This window comes from Lagopus muta, chromosome 23 (assembly GCF_023343835.1).
Source record: "Lagopus muta isolate bLagMut1 chromosome 23, bLagMut1 primary, whole genome shotgun sequence".
Lineage (NCBI taxonomy): Eukaryota > Metazoa > Chordata > Aves > Galliformes > Phasianidae > Lagopus > Lagopus muta.
The window spans coordinates 277,539-298,141 of NC_064455.1; the positions used below are offsets into that span (position 1 = coordinate 277,539).

General features: G+C 54.9%; 2 protein-coding genes across 39 annotated transcripts in view; one reads left to right on the top strand and one right to left on the bottom strand.

Moving 5' to 3' along the window:
- Window positions 1–19,881, bottom strand: part of LOC125703821 (uncharacterized) — a 64,692-nt gene extending 44,811 nt beyond the window's left edge. For 4 of the 21 annotated variants that reach the window (XM_048968828.1, XM_048968827.1, XM_048968829.1 and 1 more), the window contains exons 1-2: window positions 17,661–19,881; window positions 17,233–17,522 (exon numbers count right to left, since the gene is read on the bottom strand). In XM_048968828.1, the coding sequence (XP_048824785.1) occupies window positions 17,233–17,522; window positions 17,661–17,713 (343 nt within the window). In that variant the 5' untranslated portion in view covers window positions 17,714–19,881. Of the gene's footprint in view, window positions 1–12,312; window positions 13,047–13,234; window positions 13,368–14,064; window positions 14,170–14,881; window positions 14,984–15,286; window positions 16,133–16,477; window positions 17,523–17,660 lie in introns of those variants that run through there. The other 17 variants (XM_048968826.1, XM_048968816.1, XM_048968814.1 and 14 more) reach the window with 14 other exon arrangements.
- LOC125703823 (uncharacterized) overlaps window positions 1–20,603 on the top strand; it is a 41,966-nt gene that overhangs the window by 8,474 nt on the left and 12,889 nt on the right. For 2 of the 18 annotated variants that reach the window (XM_048968859.1, XM_048968850.1), the window contains one exon: window positions 1,025–1,102. The exons of 8 other annotated variants lie outside the window; for them this stretch is intronic. In XM_048968859.1, the coding sequence (XP_048824816.1) occupies window positions 1,025–1,102 (78 nt within the window). 8 more of the 18 variants (XM_048968845.1, XM_048968858.1, XM_048968857.1 and 5 more) reach the window with 8 other exon arrangements.

The following is a 20,603-nucleotide window of genomic DNA, read 5'->3' on the forward strand; positions in this document are numbered from 1 at the left end:
CTTTGCTGTCCCTTCCAACCCAAGCCATTCTATGACTCTGCGTTTCTGTGACGTAAGCACCAGCCCCACGCAGCCCTGGTGCAGTGCATCACAAGAGCAGCAGCCCGCGGGGAGCCGCCGCCCGGAATCTCGGAGCCGTGAGGTCACAATGCCCCATCCTATGATTGTGCTGTGCTGTGCCGCAGGCTTCGCTCTGTGCGACACTCACTGTGGCTGCAGCGGTGGTGTTGGAAGCATGGTGCGAGTGTGGGGGGCCATGGCCCCTGCCCGCCTTGTCCTCTTCCTCCTACTGATGGCCATGTGTTTCCGGGAGACCTGTGCTGCTCCGTGGCGAGCACCGGGAGCAGGTGGGTGGGCAGAGATGGGACCCAAACCGAGCAGCACTGGCGGCAAGAAGTCAGGCTGTGTCCCCACGGCCCTGTGCCACGCTTCCCTGGGGCCTGCCTTCCACGGGGGTGCTGTCGGGCAGGGGGTGAGGGCCAGCGCAGCAGGAGCCGGGCCGGAGCCCGTGGCAGCGCTGCTCCCCAGAGCCGGCTCCAGCCACGCCGGGCCATGGCTCTGCTGCTTGCTGGCTGGAGCACAGCCTTCATCCTGGGAGACGTCCTGGGGAGAGCTGGGAAAAGCGTGAGCATTTCTGCTCCAGGCTCGTGGTACTCGTGGTACCCTAGGTGAATGCCAGCTTCCAACACAGAGCCCCGGCCCACGGCCCAGAGGAAGAGACAGGCGTGCCTTCCTCCAGTGCTTCAGGGTGACCTTCCTGTCCGTTAGAGGCCTCCCAGTAAGAAAGCCCCGGGGGGCTGCATCTTCTTCCACGCGGTCCGTGAGGGATGTGGCACACGGCTTGGGGAGAGCACTGTGTACGCTGCCAGGTGCCAGCCTACACGTCATCCTGGCCACTCCGCAACTTTGGAAATCGTGACCTGAGTCCTTCTGCCATCCCGTTGCACGACCCGCATCCAGTGACCGAGGGAGAAGGAGATCACGCCATGCAATGGGAATTTCTCCCATCTGTTCTTGATTCTAGGTGATGCCCTTGGTGCTCCCTTTGCAAATGATCGTTTGGGTTCGGATTTTGTGCCTGTGCCTGTGGAACAACCCAGAGGTAAGTTGTGAGTGTCTGTTTCCTTGGAGACAGAAACGTTCATGCTCTCCCAGTTTACTTGGGTGCAATTTGACTTCAGATCCCCTCAAGATCTTCCGAGTCGGTTTGAGCCTTGAGGGGCATGCACAGTCGAGCCATGAGTATTTCTTTACTCGGAGAAGTATGCCACATTTCAGTGGGAAGGTTACCGCTGCCCCTCTTCAGCTGAGAGAGCCCAGACCTTTGTATTTGGGCCGTGGCATTCCCTGGCCCACCGCCAGAGCCTACAGGTCACTCAGGGAAAAGGAGGCCCCACACGTGGGGGAAGCTCTCCTCACCTGTGTCTGATCACACTTGTGCCTGCAGGCCCTGCTGGTGAATCCACAGGAGAGTATCCTGTCTACGAGCCTGAAGGGGATGCTGGAGGTAAGTCAGCAGGCTTCATTTCCTCGGTATTGGATCATATTTGGCTGGGATAGTTCAGCAAGGGTTCCGCTTTTCAGCGGCCAGCGGGTTCTTCTCCCCGAGAAGCGTGGATGGCCGTTGTTTCTTGGGTGCTCCGTGCTGTCAGCGTGGTGTTGCCTTCGTCCCTGTATCTCCGAGGTCTCTCAGCAAGAAAATTTCAAGGGGCTGAGTGTTCTTCCATGAGGTCCCTGAGCATTGTTTCCCGTGGCCTGGAGAAAGTATTTGGAAAGCTGTGGAATACCAGCCAGCAGGTCACCTGGCTGCTCTGCAGCTTTGGAACTTTCCCCCCGTGCCATTAGCTGAGCCCCTTCCTTCACCGCAGCTCGCTAAGGAAGAGAGAGATGGGCACTTGCAATGGCAACGTTTCTCCTCTGTCCTTGCTTACAGCTGTGTCTCCAGGCAGTGGCTTACCAAAGCCTAGGTTTAGTCCAGTTCATGCAGTTGAGTTAAGAGGTGGGCTGAGCTCCAGGAGGGTGTTCCTCTGGGCGGTTGCACACGGGGTTAGTTATGAATGGCGGCGGTGCCCCTGCAAGGCACCCAGGACCTGTTTCCGAGGTGCTCCTGTGTGGAAGGGAGAGAACAGAGTCGTGAAGGAATCCCTGGCTTTAATTGCATCCTGTGTCATTCTGCCTGGAAGGATGTTTAATGGGAGTTGCTGTGTCGTGCGTTTGTTTGCAGATGGGACTGGAGCAGGTGATCCAGGATCCGCTCTGAGCTCTGGGACCGAAACTCTGGCGGATGGCATGGGTAAGTCACGGCTTTGTAATTCCTGCGAGAGCTTTCCTCGCCCATTTCAGTGCCATTTCTTGGCACGATCCCCCGTATGCTCTGCTCTTCAGTGATGCTGCAGTGTGTGAGTGAAAGCTTTCCTGGGTCTTTGGTGGCAGAAGCGCCCCCATGGATGTCTTTGCCCGGTCGTTCGTTTCCTCCTGCGCTGCAGCCCAGCTGGAATGCCAGCGCTGAGTAGTTTGTCTTTACTGACTCTGCTGACTCACCGCTGGTCTCCAAAACTGCATGCACCTGATATTTGACTTCATACATTCTGTACAGGTCCGGAAAGAGCAGAGGATGAACCCGAAAGAGGAAGAAAGTCCCAGGGCTTACCCCGTCTCCTAAAGGAACTGCTGAAGGAAATAGAGAAGGCACCGCGTGGTAGGTATACTTCAGTCTGTTCACCGTGAGACCTGGGAAGCTGAGGTCTGATGTTCATGTGTGGACAAGCCGTAGCCTGGATCCGTAGCAGGAAGGGATTGCTCAGGGCCGTGCTGTGGCGGTGTTCCATGTAACGCCTTGCAGACACTGTCAAGCACCAGGGATGGTCTGCTGCCACTTCTGCATCCAGCCAAGACCCAGCGGCAGCTGCTCCCCCAGCACGACCATTACTTGTCAGAGCTGCTTTGTGCAGATGCTGGCACCCAGGCGGCAGCAACTGGCGAGTGCTGTGCTTCTGTTCGTACAAAGCCCTCTGTGCAGCTGAGCCAGTGCAAGGCAGGAGGAGCATCCCGAGCAGGGATGGCTGCCTGTGCTAGCAGTGCTGGAAACGAGCTGGAGATGTTGATTCTGAAGGTGCTTGTGCTGGAGCTTTAATTTCAGCCTGCAGATAGCTAGCTGGCTGTGGTGGTTGGTGACGCTCGCAGCACGTGGTGTGAGGGCCTTGCATAGGAGCTGATTCCTGAGGAGGCATGAGAGGGTCGGCACCCTCCAGTTCCTGGGAGGGCCCAAGTGCCCTCAGGCAACGGAGGGGGTGGCAGTGGATGTGGGGGGCTGGGAGCAGCAGACTTTGGGCGGGCTCAGGGTTGGAGTAGCTCAGTTCCCGATGAGAGCACATCGCATCCAATCCTACTGTCCTGCTTTCTTTCTAAAGGAATTGACCAAGAAACTGAGCAGGATGCACTGCAGGAAGGCAGCCATCCCACCCTGCCGGTCTCGGACAGTGGAACGCAGGCAGCGCCAACAGCTGGCACGCCAGGTAATTTCTGTGCCGCGTAATTCCATCCAGCATCACTAACCGCGTCAGCAACCTTGCACACCAGGTCAGCAGCCAGACCTGAGCGTGTGGGCACAGAGCACGTGTCAAAGAAGCCAGGGATGGCCCTGTGAAAGTGGCTGACCTCAGTGGGGTGTGGAGAGTTGTTCCAGCGGCGTGCCAGAGGAGGGACGTGCAGACCTCTGTGACGCTGCTCAGGTCCCACCACTCGCAGTTCCCCGAGTTGTGAGCCTTGCCCTTTTGCAACAAAGCCACCCGAGGGCGATGAGCGGGGTCCTGTGCGGTAGGAGCCTGCAGGGGTGTTTCTCCCCTGGGCTGGCTCCGGCTGTGCCCTGCGCTGGCTGGAGCCCGACCTCCAGCCTGGGGGGTGTCCTGCGGGAGTGCTCAGGACACGCGCGCTGGGGAAAGCGTGAGGGGTTCTGCTCTGCAGTGCTCCCCACAGACAAAGCCCAGATCCCAGGGCACAGCCCCAGCCCTCGGCCCAGAGGAAGACACGGGTAGTGCCTGTGCAGCCTCTCCGTCCCCAACGAGAGGTGGAAGCGATCCTTCTTGTCCCCCGGTGCTTAGGCACAGAGACAGAGGCACCCGCTAATGAAAATCTCTGGGGTCCATGGAGCACACTGGGAGATCATCTGTAGCAGGTGAAGGGTCCGTGGGACAATTGTCTTGTTTCTTCCAGGGATGAATGCCGGGAAAAGCACAGAGGCTGCTGTTCACCAATCTGCGCGGAAGCGCTACATCGCAGCCGTGGTAATGTTCCCTGCTGCGGTGCTGGCCTGTGGTGCTGTGATATGGATGTGCAAAAAATACTTGTGAGTAGGCTTTTCCCCAAAACACCCGATTGCTGCATTTGGCAATGAAGCATCTGTAGTGCCAGGATCCTGGACGGCCAAATCAGCTGCTGGCAGTGCACTGCCAGGACTTACCAAGTTGCCAAGTCTTTCAAGTTTCCCCTTATTTCCTGTCAGTGAGTAGTGCTTTCTGAAACTCCTTCTCACAGAGTGCGCAAGAGAGAAGAGAGAGCAGCAGAACCGGCTCATGCTGATACCAACTAGGAGAGAGTTCCAACTGGAGACGAGGGCAGAATGGAGCTGGGAGAGGCAACAGAAGAGACTCTTGCCCCATCAAACAGGAATCTCAGCAATAGTTCCGGTCCATTCCGTTCTGCCATCCAAGAGGCCAAAGGTCTTCAAAGTCACCTGGAAGGCCTGGAGCGTGAACTGAGAGCCGTGAAAGAGGTCCACGGGAACAGTCCTGAGTGCTGCTTTCTGTCAGCGGACGGCCCTGAACGTGAGAGCGGGGAATCAGCAGCAGAGCTTTTGTCCTTCATCCCGCACTCTCCAGGACAAGTATCACCAATAATTTGAAGATTCTTAGCTCGCCATAGCTACCATCCTTCTGAGGGTCCTGATGAGGACCCAGAAAGCGAGCTTCCTCCGTCTCAGATGATGAACTGGATGCACCTCAAGATCTTGTCAGACTTCCTGCACTGCTCCATCTGCAAGACTACCCCCTGCTCCACTTGAGGTTCAAGTGGAGGTGTGCAGGACGTGGGTGAGCTCCTACAAAAGCAAAACCAAAACCAAAAACAACCAACTAAACACCCACAATAAAACAAACAAACAAACAAACAAACAAACAAAAAATCCTATGCTGCTCTTCCTGTTGGATAAACTGAGGTGATGCTTTTTCTAGCTGAGACATTGCATTGTGTCTTGAAGTAGATTTGAACTGGTAGAAGTGGGCATTGCCTGCATTCCATTCTCCGGATTTTCTTGCTGTTCAGAGTTAAGGTGCCATGCATCCACTCCCCTGCTCTATCTGTCTCCTGAATCATGAGAACAGCCTTTCCATATGGTGAGAACATCCTTTTCACAGAACTGGAGTGGATTCATGCCCATAGAGACCTAATGAGGTTCAAGAAGGCCAAGTGCAGGGTGCTGCACTTGGGTCCGGGGCCATCCGGGGTATTTATAGAAAATGGGGGAAGATCTCTTTGAGAGCAGCCCTGAGGAGAAGGACTTGGGGGTCACTGCTCCTTAAGAGATTGGAAGTACACAGTGAGGTAGACTACTGGCTCTCATTCGGTGACCGCCGGGGCCCCCACCACATTTTTAGGATGCATGCTCAAGAACGTGGGACAATATGTTAATAATTTCTTAGAATTCCAGCCCATTTTTGTGGGACGTAGTGTGGGGTGCTGGGTGCTTTGTGCAGGCGGGGTGTGCTGTAACCCCTCCGCTTTGCAGTTGCTGAGGTTCCGAGGATGCCCCAAACATCATCTACTGGAGGTCCAACGGCTGCCGATGGATCTAGAGGGGGCTGCCAAAGCCCATCTTGAGGGCATTTGGGGTGAAGTCGCTCCCCATCCAGCAGCCTTTGGAAGAACAGGCTGGACCAGTTTGTCCTCATCCCAGAAAAAAACAGTGTAGCCCTCGGCCTGACGCAACCGGAGTGGCCGCCTTTGCGAAAAAGGGAAAAACTCTTTGGAACTGAGGATTCCTCGATTCAGTCCTATTGCAGGGATCTGGCCAAGGTAGGGGCAAAAAGCCCTAAAAACATGGGATTCGCCTTGTGCCTTGAAATCTCCCCCTCCACCCAACCCCTTTATAACTCCATTAGCACAGCGGGGAAAAAAACACAATTTTAGAGTCGAGGAGCCAGCATTCTTTTAATCACACCTTTAAGATTGCGTCCTGGAACCCCCAGATGAACAGGGTCCCTGCATTCCTGCAAACAAATCTTTCCATTTCCAGTGCTGACTCCTATCAGAGTTAGGACAAAGTGCCTCAAAATGCAGCCTGACATCGCCAGCGTGGGATATCATGGGGAAATAGCTGTTGTGGGCTGTGAAGGTAAATGGCAGGAACTCGGCCTCAGTGCAAGTTCCTCAGTTCAGCTCAGTTGCAAGCTGAAACCCAACCCAGCAGCAGCAGCAGCAAGGAGATATTGCTGCTCTGCAAACGCCTTTTGCAAAGCCCCACATTGCGCTGGCATCTCGGTGCCAATCTGAAAGCATTTTCCTGCTCCTGTTTTGCTTTTGGTCTCCAAATCGTGCTGCAAGATGCGGCACGGATGATTCAGTAAGCAACTTCATTTTTCCTTTCTGCGCCATTGAAGAGTTAATCCTCTTGAAAATGCAGTTTTGCATGGGTTTGCATGCATCTGCAGCATTCTGCAGCCATTGCAGGTGGCGGTGCACGAGGCATCGCCCACCAGCAGCCCCAGGGAGCAGGTCCCAGAACTGGCCATACATTGCTGCTATGTGAAAATGCAGCTGCTGGGGAGGGTTGGGGAGCATGCATGCACCCACTCCCTGCAAAATCTTTGCAAGGGGAATCTTCTGTTGGCAAAATCTCAGTAATAACGAGGAGGGGTGTATCTTCCTTCCTGTACATCTAGTAAGATGAAAGTAGATGCAAATTGGAAGCAGAAGCCAGCTTGCTCTTCTTCCATCCACCTCCCTAGCTCTTTAATTCCCCATGCTTTACATGATGTTATGATGTGGAATACTGATAACAAAAATCTTAAAACCATGACAGCTGCTCACCTTCAGAAGGCATCAGGTAGGCAGGGATCTCCAGCAAGGGATGCCCTCATTTCCGCCACCAACCCTTAGCTGAAGTCTGGGAAGGGATGGACCCTGGCTCTTCCCCCTTCTGTCACTCAGGTGCACTGCAAGAAGCTGAGCTCCCCTGGGTTGGCCCTGCCTTCCACCAGGTGCTCCATCACTGGTTCAGGCTGCGACTTAGCACTTCTGCTACACCATGCTATTAGTGTGTGTGGCACATTTCTAAAACCCTTTCCATCTCCAGCATTGGACCAACCTCCGTCTCCGGCTAGCAGCAACCTCAAAGTTTCTACAGCAAAACCTGGTCGTAGACAAAACCGTCTTGAAACGGGGTCACAAATCTAGCAGCAAAATGCATCCTTTTACCAGTTCTGCCACTAAATCGCTTCATAAACAAGCTATTATCCATCTTCTGCCTCCTTCTCCGCACTTGATGAGATTGATATTACTTACCCTACCTTGTCACTATTGCAGTGCAGTATTGTTTTCCCTGAGAGAAGCCTTCCTTAGCTCTGTCTTTGATGCCACTGAAGATGACTTAACCTGTACTGCAGTCATAGCAAATCTTCTCCATCCGGAGGAGGCATTGAGGAAGAGTAAGACAAGTGATGCACAGAGTATGTGAGATGTGTGATCAAGTGCCTTGCAGCAATCTGCCTCCCTGGATCCCTCCAAACCTGCTCTCCTTACTCTGGATTTATTTACATGGGCATCTCTGGGGTGGAAGCACTCTGGACATGCCTTTTTTGAGCATGGAAGGGTGCAGCTCTTCCCACTAAAGCACCAGCAAGCAGTAATGTTTCGAAATCCTGCACTCAAGTGGGGCCTTAAAGATGCCAGCTGGGCCATCCCCATCAGTAAGCAAGATAGAACCAGCATGTTGTGCCTTCATAAGGCACTCCAACCTCATGACCATGAGTCCTGCTCTGTGTCCTCCCAACCCTTTCTCCCCATGCCAGCTTGATAGCTGGATACAGATACCCACCTCCTTTTGCAGCAGCCTTAAGGGGTTGAGGAATCAGCCCCACTGCTGGAAGCATGGTCAAGACTTTGTTCTCCCACTTGACGGTCAGGGTGAGGAGCTTCACTTGCCTGGGGATTCATCGAGCAAAGCTGCTGAATACTTTGCTGGGCACCACAGCGGGCCAGCGCCCCACCAGGACTGAGACTTGCTGCCCATCCCTGAGGATCACAAACAACTCAGAACTTCTCCATGGGCACTGACGAGCAGTGCAGAGAGCAAGGAAGCCAAGGCAGCGTTGCAGTCATCCACCAAAAGTCAGGTCCTGCCAATCACAGAACATATGTTTGAATGCTGGTCCAACTATTTGGAAGAGAGATGAACGAGATGGGAAGAAGCAGATTTCTTTGCAGGTGTCATTGCTGGAGCTCTGCGCTCTCCAGCTGCCTGTACTGGTGGGAAAGGGGTATGTGAGGCTGCGGCGAAATCTCTTTACTTGTTTCTTTGTTTTCGTAATGATAAAAGGAGGGAAAACAAATGGAATCAAGCAAATATTTCTGCAAGGTTGGATCAAACGCATCTTGAACGTCACCGGGAGGAAAAGGGGATTCAAGAAGAAGACGGAATGGTAATGGGGTTATTTGAAGTAAACTAACGGAGAAGTGAAGATGACTCCTGTGCAGCCAAATAAAAACCAGTAAAGACCAGTATGGCCTCATCGTGGTCAACGGAGTCCCAGGAACTACTAAGAGCCAGTAGGAATGCACAGTAGGAATGTATGCCCCAGGGCCGGTGCCGGCCTCATGGGCTGGGGCTGGGGCTTTGGGCCGTGGGCCGCGCCGACCTCACTGTCTGGGGCTTCAGCCCCAGGGCTGGTGTCCGCCTCTGGGCTCGGGCTGTGGCGTGAAGTCCCTGGACTGGTCCCAGCCTCTCGGGCTGTGTCTCTGGTCCCCAGGGCTGGTGCCAGCCTCGTGGGCTTGGGCTTTTGGCCCCGCGGTCGTTCTTGGCCTCTTTCTGTGGCTGTGGCTTTAGTCCCTAGGGCTAGTACCAGCCTGTCTGGCTGTGGCTGTGGCTTTAAGCCCCATGGCTGGTGTCAGCATCCCTGGCTGTGGCTTAAGGCCCTGGGGTCGGTGCTAGCCTCTCAGGCTTTGGCTTTAGGCCCCATGGCCCGTGCCAGCCTGCCTGGCGGTGGAGGTAGCTTTAAGCCCCAGGGCTGGTGCTGGCTTCCTGTGCTATGGCTGTGGCTTTAGGCTCTGGAGCTGGAACCGGTGTTCAAGCGCATCCCAAACATCACCAGCAGGCTTAAGAAGAAGAGAGAATGGCAAGAAGGAGCACACTGGAAATCTACATGAGCTCTTAAAGGTGATTTCAGGCGAGTTGGGTGGAAGGAAGGGGGCAGAGGATGAGAACAGGTCTTTTTTCCCCTTCTTTTTAAGGAACGTTTAGGGAAAGGGGAGTGCAGGGGAGAATACCCGACGTCAGTTCTTAAGAGTAAAACATCTGCTCTTTCTACTGCCACATGTGATCAATGGTAGCCAGGTACATAAAATACCCATTGAATTCCTTCTTATTTTGCTTGGTTTTGCACTTCATCATGTGAGGAATGTGAACAGGAGGTAGAAACACAACGAGCTCTCCCTTCACCTTCACGTGCTTTCGCAGGATTGTCTGCTCGCAGTTTCAGTCTATGCTGGGGCTGTTGATGCATCCTCAGTGCTGGGGACTGACTCTCAACAGATAGCGGCGAGGGAGCTGCTCTTCTGTGTACAAAGCCCTGTTCCCAAATTGGATCATCTACGCATCATTTAGCACCAGGCTCCCTAAGAAGATGAATGACGTAGAATGCAGTGTTCTTCAGCTTAACTGGGCTGCTTCATGACCATTGTAGCCAAGACAGCCACCTGGTGCCACCTCACCTGCTAGACCCCTTCAGATCACAAGCAACAAATTTAAGGCAGCACCTTCCCACTTGGCACTCAGTGCATGTGCCAGAAGTTACCACCAACATGCTTTAAGGATTTCCCGGGCCTGCTCTTTTGGATGTGTGGGTACCCCTCCTTACCGTCTGGGAAGCTGGTCACCCATCAGGGCAGGTGAGGCTGTTCCACAGATATCCCTTAATTCCTTAAAGAATAGTTAATTGGTATCTCTGTCCTAGCCGGGTGCATTATACTAGACTCCCACACTGACATCCACTTTATTTCCTTGTCCCTTAATCCAGACCCGGGGTGTCTCAGCCGTGTCATTGCCAACTACAAGCTCCGTCCAGCCAAGCCCACCGCTACATACAGCAGCACCATTCCATCTCACCTGCCCTGCTCATCTGTCCTGGAGGGCCCAGAGCCATCCATCACACACAGCACACCAGTCACAGGACCCTTCCCACCACGCCTCATTTATTCTGCTGCTGATGTAGCTCTGAAGACAAGCTAAACCTTCCAGCTCCTCTTGCTTATACCTCAAGCCGGGTATATTCCTATAGAAACACGGGAAAAGTGCTGCGGTGTACGCAGCTCCAAGTGGAGCAGCCAGCTATCTTGGCAGCACGCAGTGCCTCAAACTCTGGATGCCAATGTGAAAAACCAACAATGCTTAACCACCCTGCACATGGAGATCTGTAGGGCTGCTTGTTACCCTGGCAGCTCTGTCTGCTCGGCTGAGTTGGTTCCAGGTGGTGCAAAGGTGGCATGGCACAGGGGGCATTGCTTTCTGCCAGCTGGATACAGCTGCTGGCTGAACTGGCCAAGACGGAGCCCACCCTGTGCGCCTTCCCATGTGCACATCCACCCCGAGAATGGAAGTCCTCCTTCTCTGTGTACCCCATTCCACCACAACGAGGAAAGAAAACCATTTTGGCACCTGAAATGCTTCTGCTCCTGCAGCCTGGGCACTGCAGTCACAGCTCTGCAAAGGGTCATGTCCGCAACAGAAGGACTTTCCCCAAAGCAGGGGGAAAAAACAGGGAAATTCAGCAAGAGAGGAAAAAGAAGTCGTTTTCTAACTCTTGATGCAACTAAGCATGGTGTGTGCCAAAACATGAGGGGGCACTCAGCAATTAAAACGATTTTGCAGAGGGAAAGGAGAGAGGGAAAACCTTCCTCTCAATGCTGCAAGGCCCTGAGGAGATGAGAAAATCAGACAAAACTGCAAAATGGAGAACGCCTTTTCAGGGGCGTTCCCCTAAAGGGAATGGGGAGACATAGGGCAGATGCAATGGGACAGGGCTTAACCGGATGCAGTTTAGAAACAAATCACCCCAGCTCTTGCTTGGGCTGTTGCCCTTTGTTGCTGGGAATCCTGGGGATCCCAAATGTCCCAGCTGCTGGCTTTCCACCTGTATAATCAATAGATATTAAGATGTTATAATCACAGTATAATTGTATAATCAATAGATATCAAGATGTTATAATCACAATATAATCAAGAGAGTTAGGCAAAGTAGACAACGATAACAAAAAGAGAATAAGTGGAAGAGCTTACCCTTCGGCTCAGCTCACCACAAAACACCAAGAGAGGTGATCTCCAGAAAAGATCCTTCCCCTCTGGTAGCCAGCTCTTCAATAGGTCTAGGAGGAATTGCCTTCACCTGTGCTCCTCTGGCTGACTCGTGGCTCGCCTCAGGTGATTAATCAGAGGTTCAGGCCGTGACTCAGCAGTTCCCATACACCACCGTACATCCTCCCTTGGAGCCAAGCACGCCTTTCCCAGCAGCAAGCAGCAGGCTGGAGTCAGCACCAAAACCAAAACCTCCTTGCACCTTGCCCTGTCCTTCCTCCACACGTTGTCTCTTAGTTTCAGAAAATAGGGCGAGACCCCAGTGAAATGAAAGCTCTGGGACAAAACGGCTGCTTTATTCTCCTCCTCCCCTTTCCTTGTCTACACCCCGCAGAAAGGCCATTTGCCAAGCAAGGGACGCAATTACCAGGTGTATGAGGGGCAGAGCAAACCAAGCTCAATTTCAAAGGCTTGTTTCTTTCACATTACTTCCCTGAGGTCCGATACCATCATAGAATCATAGAATCATATAAAGGCCTGGGTTGAAAAGGACCACAGTGATCATCTAGTTTCAACCCCCCTGCTACGTATAGGGTCACCAACCAGGCAACCACCAGTCCAGGCGGCCCAGAGCCACATCCAGCCTGGCCTTGAATGCTTCTGGGGACGGGGCATCCACAACCGTCTTGGGCAACCTGTTCCACCGTTTCACCACCCACTGTGTGAAAAAACTTCCTCCATTAGGAAGCCTAATCCACCCCTGTCTCCAGTTAAAACCACTCCGCCACGTCCTATCACTATCCACCCTCGTAAACAGCCGTTTATCCAAGAAAGAGAACAGCATAGGATTTTTTGTTTGTTTGTTTGTTTGTTTTATTGTGGGTGTTTAGTTGGTTGTTTTTGGTTTTGGTTTTGCTTTTGTAGGAGCTCACCCACGTCCTGCACACCTCCACTTGAACCTCAAGTGGAGCAGGGGGTAGTCTTGCAGATGGAGCAGTGCAGGAAGTCTGACAAGATCTTGAGGTGCATCCAGTTCATCATCTGAGACGGAGGAAGCTCGCTTTCTGGGTCCTCATCAGGACCCTCAGAAAGATTGTAGCTATGGCGAGCTAAGAATCTTCAAATTATTGGTGATACTTGTCCTGGAGAGTGCGGGATGAAGGACAAAAGCTCTGCTGCTGATTCCCCGCTCTCACGTTCAGGGCCGTCCGCTGACAGAAAGCAGCACTCAGGACTGTTCCCGTGGACCTCTTTCACGGCTCTCAGTTCACGCTCCAGGCCTTCCAGGTGACTTTGAAGACCTTTGGCCTCTTGGATGGCAGAACGGAATGGACCAGAACTATTGCTGAGATTCCTGTTTGATGGGGCAAGAGTCTCTTCTGTTGCCTCTCCCAGCTCCATTCTGCCCTCGTCTCCAGTTGGAACTCTCTCCTAGTTGGTATCAGGATGAGCCGGTTCTGCTGCTCTCTCTTCTCTCTTGCGCACTCTGTGAGAAGGAGTTTCAGAAAGCACTACTCACTGACAGGAAATAAGGGGAAACTTGAAAGACTTGGCAACTTGGTAAGTCCTGGCAGTGCACTGCCAGCAGCTGATTTGGCCGTCCAGGATCCTGGCACTACAGATGCTTCATTGCCAAATGCAGCAATCGGGTGTTTTGGGGAAAAGCCTACTCACAAGTATTTTTTGCACATCCATATCACAGCACCACAGGCCAGCACTGCAGCAGGGAACATTACCATGGCTGCGATGTAGCGCTTCCGCGCAGATTGGTGAACAGCAGCCTCTGTGCTTTTCCCGGCATTCATCCCTGGAAGAAACAAGACAATTGTCCCACGGACCCTTCACCTGCTACAGATGATCTCCCAGTGTGCTCCATGGACCCCAGAGATTTTCATTAGCGGGTGCCTCTGTCTCTGTGCCTAAGCACCGGGGGACAAGAAGGATCGCTTCCACCTCTCGTTGGGGACGGAGAGGCTGCACAGGCACTACCCGTGTCTTCCTCTGGGCCGAGGGCTGGGGCTGTGCCCTGGGATCTGGGCTTTGTCTGTGGGGAGCACTGCAGAGCAGAACCCCTCACGCTTTCCCCAGCGCGCGTGTCCTGAGCACTCCCGCAGGACACCCCCCAGGCTGGAGGTCGGGCTCCAGCCAGCGCAGGGCACAGCCGGAGCCAGCCCAGGGGAGAAACACCCCTGCAGGCTCCTACCGCACAGGACCCCGCTCATCGCCCTCGGGTGGCTTTGTTGCAAAAGGGCAAGGCTCACAACTCGGGGAACTGCGAGTGGTGGGACCTGAGCAGCGTCACAGAGGTCTGCACGTCCCTCCTCTGGCACGCCGCTGGAACAACTCTCCACACCCCACTGAGGTCAGCCACTTTCACAGGGCCATCCCTGGCTTCTTTGACACGTGCTCTGTGCCCACACGCTCAGGTCTGGCTGCTGACCTGGTGTGCAAGGTTGCTGACGCGGTTAGTGATGCTGGATGGAATTACGCGGCACAGAAATTACCTGGCGTGCCAGCTGTTGGCGCTGCCTGCGTTCCACTGTCCGAGACCGGCAGGGTGGGATGGCTGCCTTCCTGCAGTGCATCCTGCTCAGTTTCTTGGTCAATTCCTTTAGAAAGAAAGCAGGACAGTAGGATTGGATGCGATGTGCTCTCATCGGGAACTGAGCTACTCCAACCCTGAGCCCGCCCAAAGTCTGCTGCTCCCAGCCCCCCACATCCACTGCCACCCCCTCCGTTGCCCAAGGGCACTTGGGCCCTCCCAGGAACTGGAGGGCGCCGACCCTCTCATGCCTCCTCAGGAATCAGCTCCTATGCAAGGCCCTCACACCACGTGCTGCGAGCGTCACCAACCACCACAGCCAGCTAGCTATCTGCAGGCTGAAATTAAAGCTCCAGCACAAGCACCTTCAGAATCAGCATCTCCAGCTCGTTTCCAGCACTGCTAGCACAGGCAGCCATCCCTGCTCGGGATGCTCCTCCTGCCTTGCACTGGCTCAGCTGCACAGAGGGCTTTGTACGAACAGAAGCACAGCACTCGCCAGTTGCTGCCGCCTGGGTGCCAGCGTCTGCACAAAGCAGCTCTGACAAGTAATGGTCGTGCTGGGGGAGCAGCTGCCGCTGGGTCTTGGCTGGATGCAGAAGTGGCAGCAGACCATCCCTGGTGCTTGACAGTGTCTGCAAGGCGTTACATGGAACACCGCCACAGCACGGCCCTGAGCAATCCCTTCCTGCTACGGATCCAGGCTACGGCTTGTCCACACATGAACATCAGACCTCAGCTTCCCAGGTCTCACGGTGAACAGACTGAAGTATACCTACCACGCGGTGCCTTCTCTATTTCCTTCAGCAGTTCCTTTAGGAGACGGGGTAAGCCCTGGGACTTTCTTCCTCTTTCGGGTTCATCCTCTGCTCTTTCCGGACCTGTACAGAATGTATGAAGTCAAATATCAGGTGCATGCAGTTTTGGAGACCAGCGGTGAGTCAGCAGAGTCAGTAAAGACAAACTACTCAGCGCTGGCATTCCAGCTGGGCTGCAGCGCAGGAGGAAACGAACGACCGGGCAAAGACATCCATGGGGGCGCTTCTGCCACCAAAGACCCAGGAAAGCTTTCACTCACACACTGCAGCATCACTGAAGAGCAGAGCATACGGGGGATCGTGCCAAGAAATGGCACTGAAATGGGCGAGGAAAGCTCTCGCAGGAATTACAAAGCCGTGACTTACCCATGCCATCCGCCAGAGTTTCGGTCCCAGAGCTCAGAGCGGATCCTGGATCACCTGCTCCAGTCCCATCTGCAAACAAACGCACGACACAGCAACTCCCATTAAACATCCTTCCAGGCAGAATGACACAGGATGCAATTAAAGCCAGGGATTCCTTCACGACTCTGTTCTCTCCCTTCCACACAGGAGCACCTCGGAAACAGGTCCTGGGTGCCTTGCAGGGGCACCGCCGCCATTCATAACTAACCCCGTGTGCAACCGCCCAGAGGAACACCCTCCTGGAGCTCAGCCCACCTCTTAACTCAACTGCATGAACTGGACTAAACCTAGGCTTTGGTAAGCCACTGCCTGGAGACACAGCTGTAAGCAAGGACAGAGGAGAAACGTTGCCATTGCAAGTGCCCATCTCTCTCTTCCTTAGCGAGCTGCGGTGAAGGAAGGGGCTCAGCTAATGGCACGGGGGGAAAGTTCCAAAGCTGCAGAGCAGCCAGGTGACCTGCTGGCTGGTATTCCACAGCTTTCCAAATACTTTCTCCAGGCCACGGGAAACAATGCTCAGGGACCTCATGGAAGAACACTCAGCCCCTTGAAATTTTCTTGCTGAGAGACCTCGGAGATACAGGGACGAAGGCAACACCACGCTGACAGCACGGAGCACCCAAGAAACAACGGCCATCCACGCTTCTCGGGGAGAAGAACCCGCTGGCCGCTGAAAAGCGGAACCCTTGCTGAACTATCCCAGCCAAATATGATCCAATACCGAGGAAATGAAGCCTGCTGACTTACCTCCAGCATCCCCTTCAGGCTCGTAGACAGGATACTCTCCTGTGGATTCACCAGCAGGGCCTGCAGGCACAAGTGTGATCAGACACAGGTGAGGAGAGCTTCCCCCACGTGTGGGGCCTCCTTTTCCCTGAGTGACCTGTAGGCTCTGGCGGTGGGCCAGGGAATGCCACGGCCCAAATACAAAGGTCTGGGCTCTCTCAGCTGAAGAGGGGCAGCGGTAACCTTCCCACTGAAATGTGGCATACTTCTCCGAGTAAAGAAATACTCATGGCTCGACTGTGCATGCCCCTCAAGGCTCAAACCGACTCGGAAGATCTTGAGGGGATCTGAAGTCAAATTGCACCCAAGTAAACTGGGAGAGCATGAACGTTTCTGTCTCCAAGGAAACAGACACTCACAACTTACCTCTGGGTTGTTCCACAGGCACAGGCACAAAATCCGAACCCAAACGATCATTTGCAAAGGGAGCACCAAGGGCATCACCTAGAATCAAGAACAGATGGGAGAAATTCCCATTGCATGGCGTGATCTCCTTCTCCCTCGGTCACTGGATGCGGGTCGTGCAACGGGATGGCAGAAGGACTCAGGTCATGATTTCCAAAGTTGCGGAGTGGCCAGGATGACGTGTAGGCTGGCACCTGGCAGCGTACACAGTGCTCTCCCCAAGCCGTGTGCCACATCCCTCACGGACCGCGTGGAAGAAGATGCAGCCCCCCGGGGCTTTCTTACTGGGAGGCCTCTAACGGACAGGAAGGTCACCCTGAAGCACTGGAGGAAGGCACGCCTGTCTCTTCCTCTGGGCCGTGGGCCGGGGCTCTGTGTTGGAAGCTGGCATTCACCTAGGGTACCACGAGTACCACGAGCCTGGAGCAGAAATGCTCACGCTTTTCCCAGCTCTCCCCAGGACGTCTCCCAGGATGAAGGCTGTGCTCCAGCCAGCAAGCAGCAGAGCCATGGCCCGGCGTGGCTGGAGCCGGCTCTGGGGAGCAGCGCTGCCACAGGCTCCGGCCCGGCTCCTGCTGCGCTGGCCCTCACCCCCTGCCCGACAGCACCCCCGTGGAAGGCAGGCCCCAGGGAAGCGTGGCACAGGGCCGTGGGGACACAGCCTGACTTCTTGCCGCCAGTGCTGCTCGGTTTGGGTCCCATCTCTGCCCACCCACCTGCTCCCGGTGCTCGCCACGGAGCAGCACAGGTCTCCCGGAAACACATGGCCATCAGTAGGAGGAAGAGGACAAGGCGGGCAGGGGCCATGGCCCCCCACACTCGCACCATGCTTCCAACACCACCGCTGCAGCCACAGTGAGTGTCGCACAGAGCGAAGCCTGCGGCACAGCACAGCACAGTCATAGGACGGGGCATTGTGACCTCACGGCTCCGAGATTCCGGGCGGCGGCTCCCCGCGGGCTGCTGCTCTTGTGATGCACTGCACCAGGGCTGTGTGGGGCCGGTGCTTACGTCACAGAAACGCAGAGTCATAGAATGGCTTGGGTTGGAAGGGACAGCAAAGAGCTTAGAACCCAAGCCCCACCACCGTGGGCACGGATGCCACCCGCGGGGTCATGCTGCCCAGAGCCCCATCCAGACTTACCCTGAACACCTCCGGGGATGGAGCACGCACGGCTTCACCCGGCAGACTTTCATAGTGCTTCAACTACCCCAAGAGGGAATTAATTCCTGCTCCATGCTCCCATGACGCCTCCGGCCATTGAGGAAGGGATGCAATATGGAAATGGGGTCTGGATCAAGGGTGCTATTGCACAGGTTGTCCATGCGTGTGAAACGTGCTGCAATTAAGCAAGACGAGCAGATAAAGCCTCTCCGGTACGGAGGATGACGGCTGACACACAAACACGGGGAAGCTGACCTTCCCTCTGTGGAAAGTGAAAGTGTTGTTTCTGCCCTGAACATTGAAAAGGGCAATTGATCTAAAGAATTAAGCTGCAACATACCCTTAGAAATAGCTGATGTGGAAAGTAAGAATACCATATACATATTAGTAACATATTTTAGAAACATAGTTACCAAATTACCTAACAAATACTTTCTCACGAAGCTGCAATAGATTTTGAATGTTCTAAACAATATGGGTATAGTATTGTGAACTAGGAAACAGATTGTGAGGTTGTTCATTAGACCGGCAGAAGCAAAACACATTGAACGAACTTTCAAGGAGTCAGGGCCTTTACACAAAGCAGAACTGTCCCACTTTGTGGGAATGTTAGGATGCCATAGGCAGGCTCCAAGGTACTCCCCTCTATCCTCCTTCCGAGCTTATCTCTATGCAAGGACAGGTGAATGACCAGAACAATGACCAGTGTGAAGGGGCACAAATGTTAGGGGGGGTAATTAAACGATTGAGGCTATTTCCATGTTTATGCTGTAAAACTGACATCCGAAAAGTTACGACCAAATTTGTTTGTTAAGAAAGCAATTGTTAGAAGTCAGTTAACCAATGAAGACATTTGCATCTGGGCGGCAAAGATTTGTGTCTACTCGGTGTTTGTATGATTAGTGAAACGTCACGAAAGAGTGTGAACCTGCAGTACTCAGCCAATGAGGAACCAGGGGAGAAAGAGATCAGCGGCGGGCAATAGGGGATAAAAGATGTAACACTGCTTTCTCGGGGCTCTCCTGCTTGCAGGAGGCCCGCCATTGCAATTGCAAATAAAATCTGCTTTATCAGAGAAACCGTCCTAGAAAATTATTTGGATATTTCCAGCACCACAAACCTGCCACATCAAGTGTCACCTGCTCACGTTTTTGTTGAGGGATCTGCAGTTTCATCTGTTTTCCTTCAGTTTTCCAGTACCTTGGCTAAGGACATCCCCTTTCCTGCACCAAGTGCATTTCCCACGCAGCGTAGCGTGCTTCCAAGCCTTCCAATTTAGTCGCAGAAACTGAAGGCTTGCTGGCTGCCACCTCCCATCCCCAAAGTCCCAGTGAACTCACCCACTGCTGGCAACTGGATGCTTGGTGGCGAGAGGACCGTCACCTATCGGGTCCCACCTGGCACTCCAGAAACTGCTGCACTTTTGGACGTGCAGCAATAAATACAGCGTCCAGGAAGATTGAAGAAGCAAAACAGTTCTCTGCCCCGGCTCCTGCCCTTTGTTCCGGCCTCCACCTGCCCTCAGCGTGCGGCCAGAAGAGGAGCGGCACTCAGGAACACGATGGGAGCCCTTCGTATCTCCTCAGCTCCTGCCCTTCCAGCTCTGCAGAGACGTTTCATATCTCAGTGACATCTGCGACCCCCCCCGCCGCCCCTCTCTCCCCCCCACGCACACAGATGGGCCCGCTGGGCACCGGCACCGCCGTCCCAACAGCGGATTCGTCGCCCTGCCCGCAATAAGTCTGTCAGCACCGCGTGTTCATTTGGAGAGCGCCGGCCCGGGCGCTCGGTGGGTTCCATAGCAGGAAGAAATGGTTCCCGAGGAGGGCCCTGGCACGCGCTGCCCCGAGGAGCGGCGCACACTGACGCGTGGGATCAGACTCTATGACCGCAAGGCAGTTGTAAAAGCAGGTACGTTTCATCAGGGCTGCGACGCCGGGTGCAAGGGGGGGACCTGCTCCTAACTCGCACAGCGGCAGGAAAAAGCTGCAGACGGAGGCCGAACTAATGCAGAATCAGTAGCTTCCAGGATGCGGATACGCATTCATTACATTCCGAGTACCCACCAGCACGCGGTCCCCTTCCCCCCTCGCGCGTGCACAGTGAGTGGTGAGGGTCTCCTCCCGGTGGTCGTGGGACGAAGAATCCCCATCTTCATGTTATCCGCACGCCCTGCCCCCCGACCCTTCTTCCGGGAGAGCTCCGTCCGCCCCTTCGTCTCTGCGGAGCCAATTGGCTGGCCTGGCTGTCACTTAAAGCGCGGGCGGAGGGGCGAGCGGACGAATGGGGTCACGTGGGGTTCCCGCTCCGTGCGTGCCCGAGTCCGGGTAACGGGTGTGTGGAGGCGTGGCGTCACGTGACCCGGGGAGCCGGCGGTACGGGGCTGAGGAGAAACGGGGTTCCTCGCGGGGCTGGGCGGTGGGTCTGGCGCGTTATTGGGGCGCGGGGGCCACGTAGGGCTGGGAAGGGAATCCGAGGCGTCCTCCTGGAGCTGCGGGTGCCGGGACGCGTTCTGGGGGCCCGTGGGGCTGGGAAGGGGATGAGGAAGCGGGGGTCTCGCGAGGCCGGGGCGGCGCGGGCCTGTTATGCGGGGTATTGCCCTGGGACTCGGGAGAAGGGGCGGCGGTCTCCGTGCCTGATGGGGCCGTTCTTCCCCCGACTTTCCCTCCTCCCTTTTGTTCCCCGCTCGCAGACCGTGGCCTTTTTCCTCCACGCTGGTGCCGGGCGAGGCCTCGGAGAGCGACTCAGAGCCGGAGCCGGAACCGGGGGGGAGCGCGGCCGGGCCCCCCGCAGCGGGGCTGAAGGTTCCGGGGGAGGCGTCGGAGACTGACGAGGAGGAGGAGGAGGAGGAAAAGGACCGTGCGGCCCGAGTGCCGCTGCCAGGGGTGCCCCGGGGGGGCCCCTCATTGCTGCAGCAGCGGC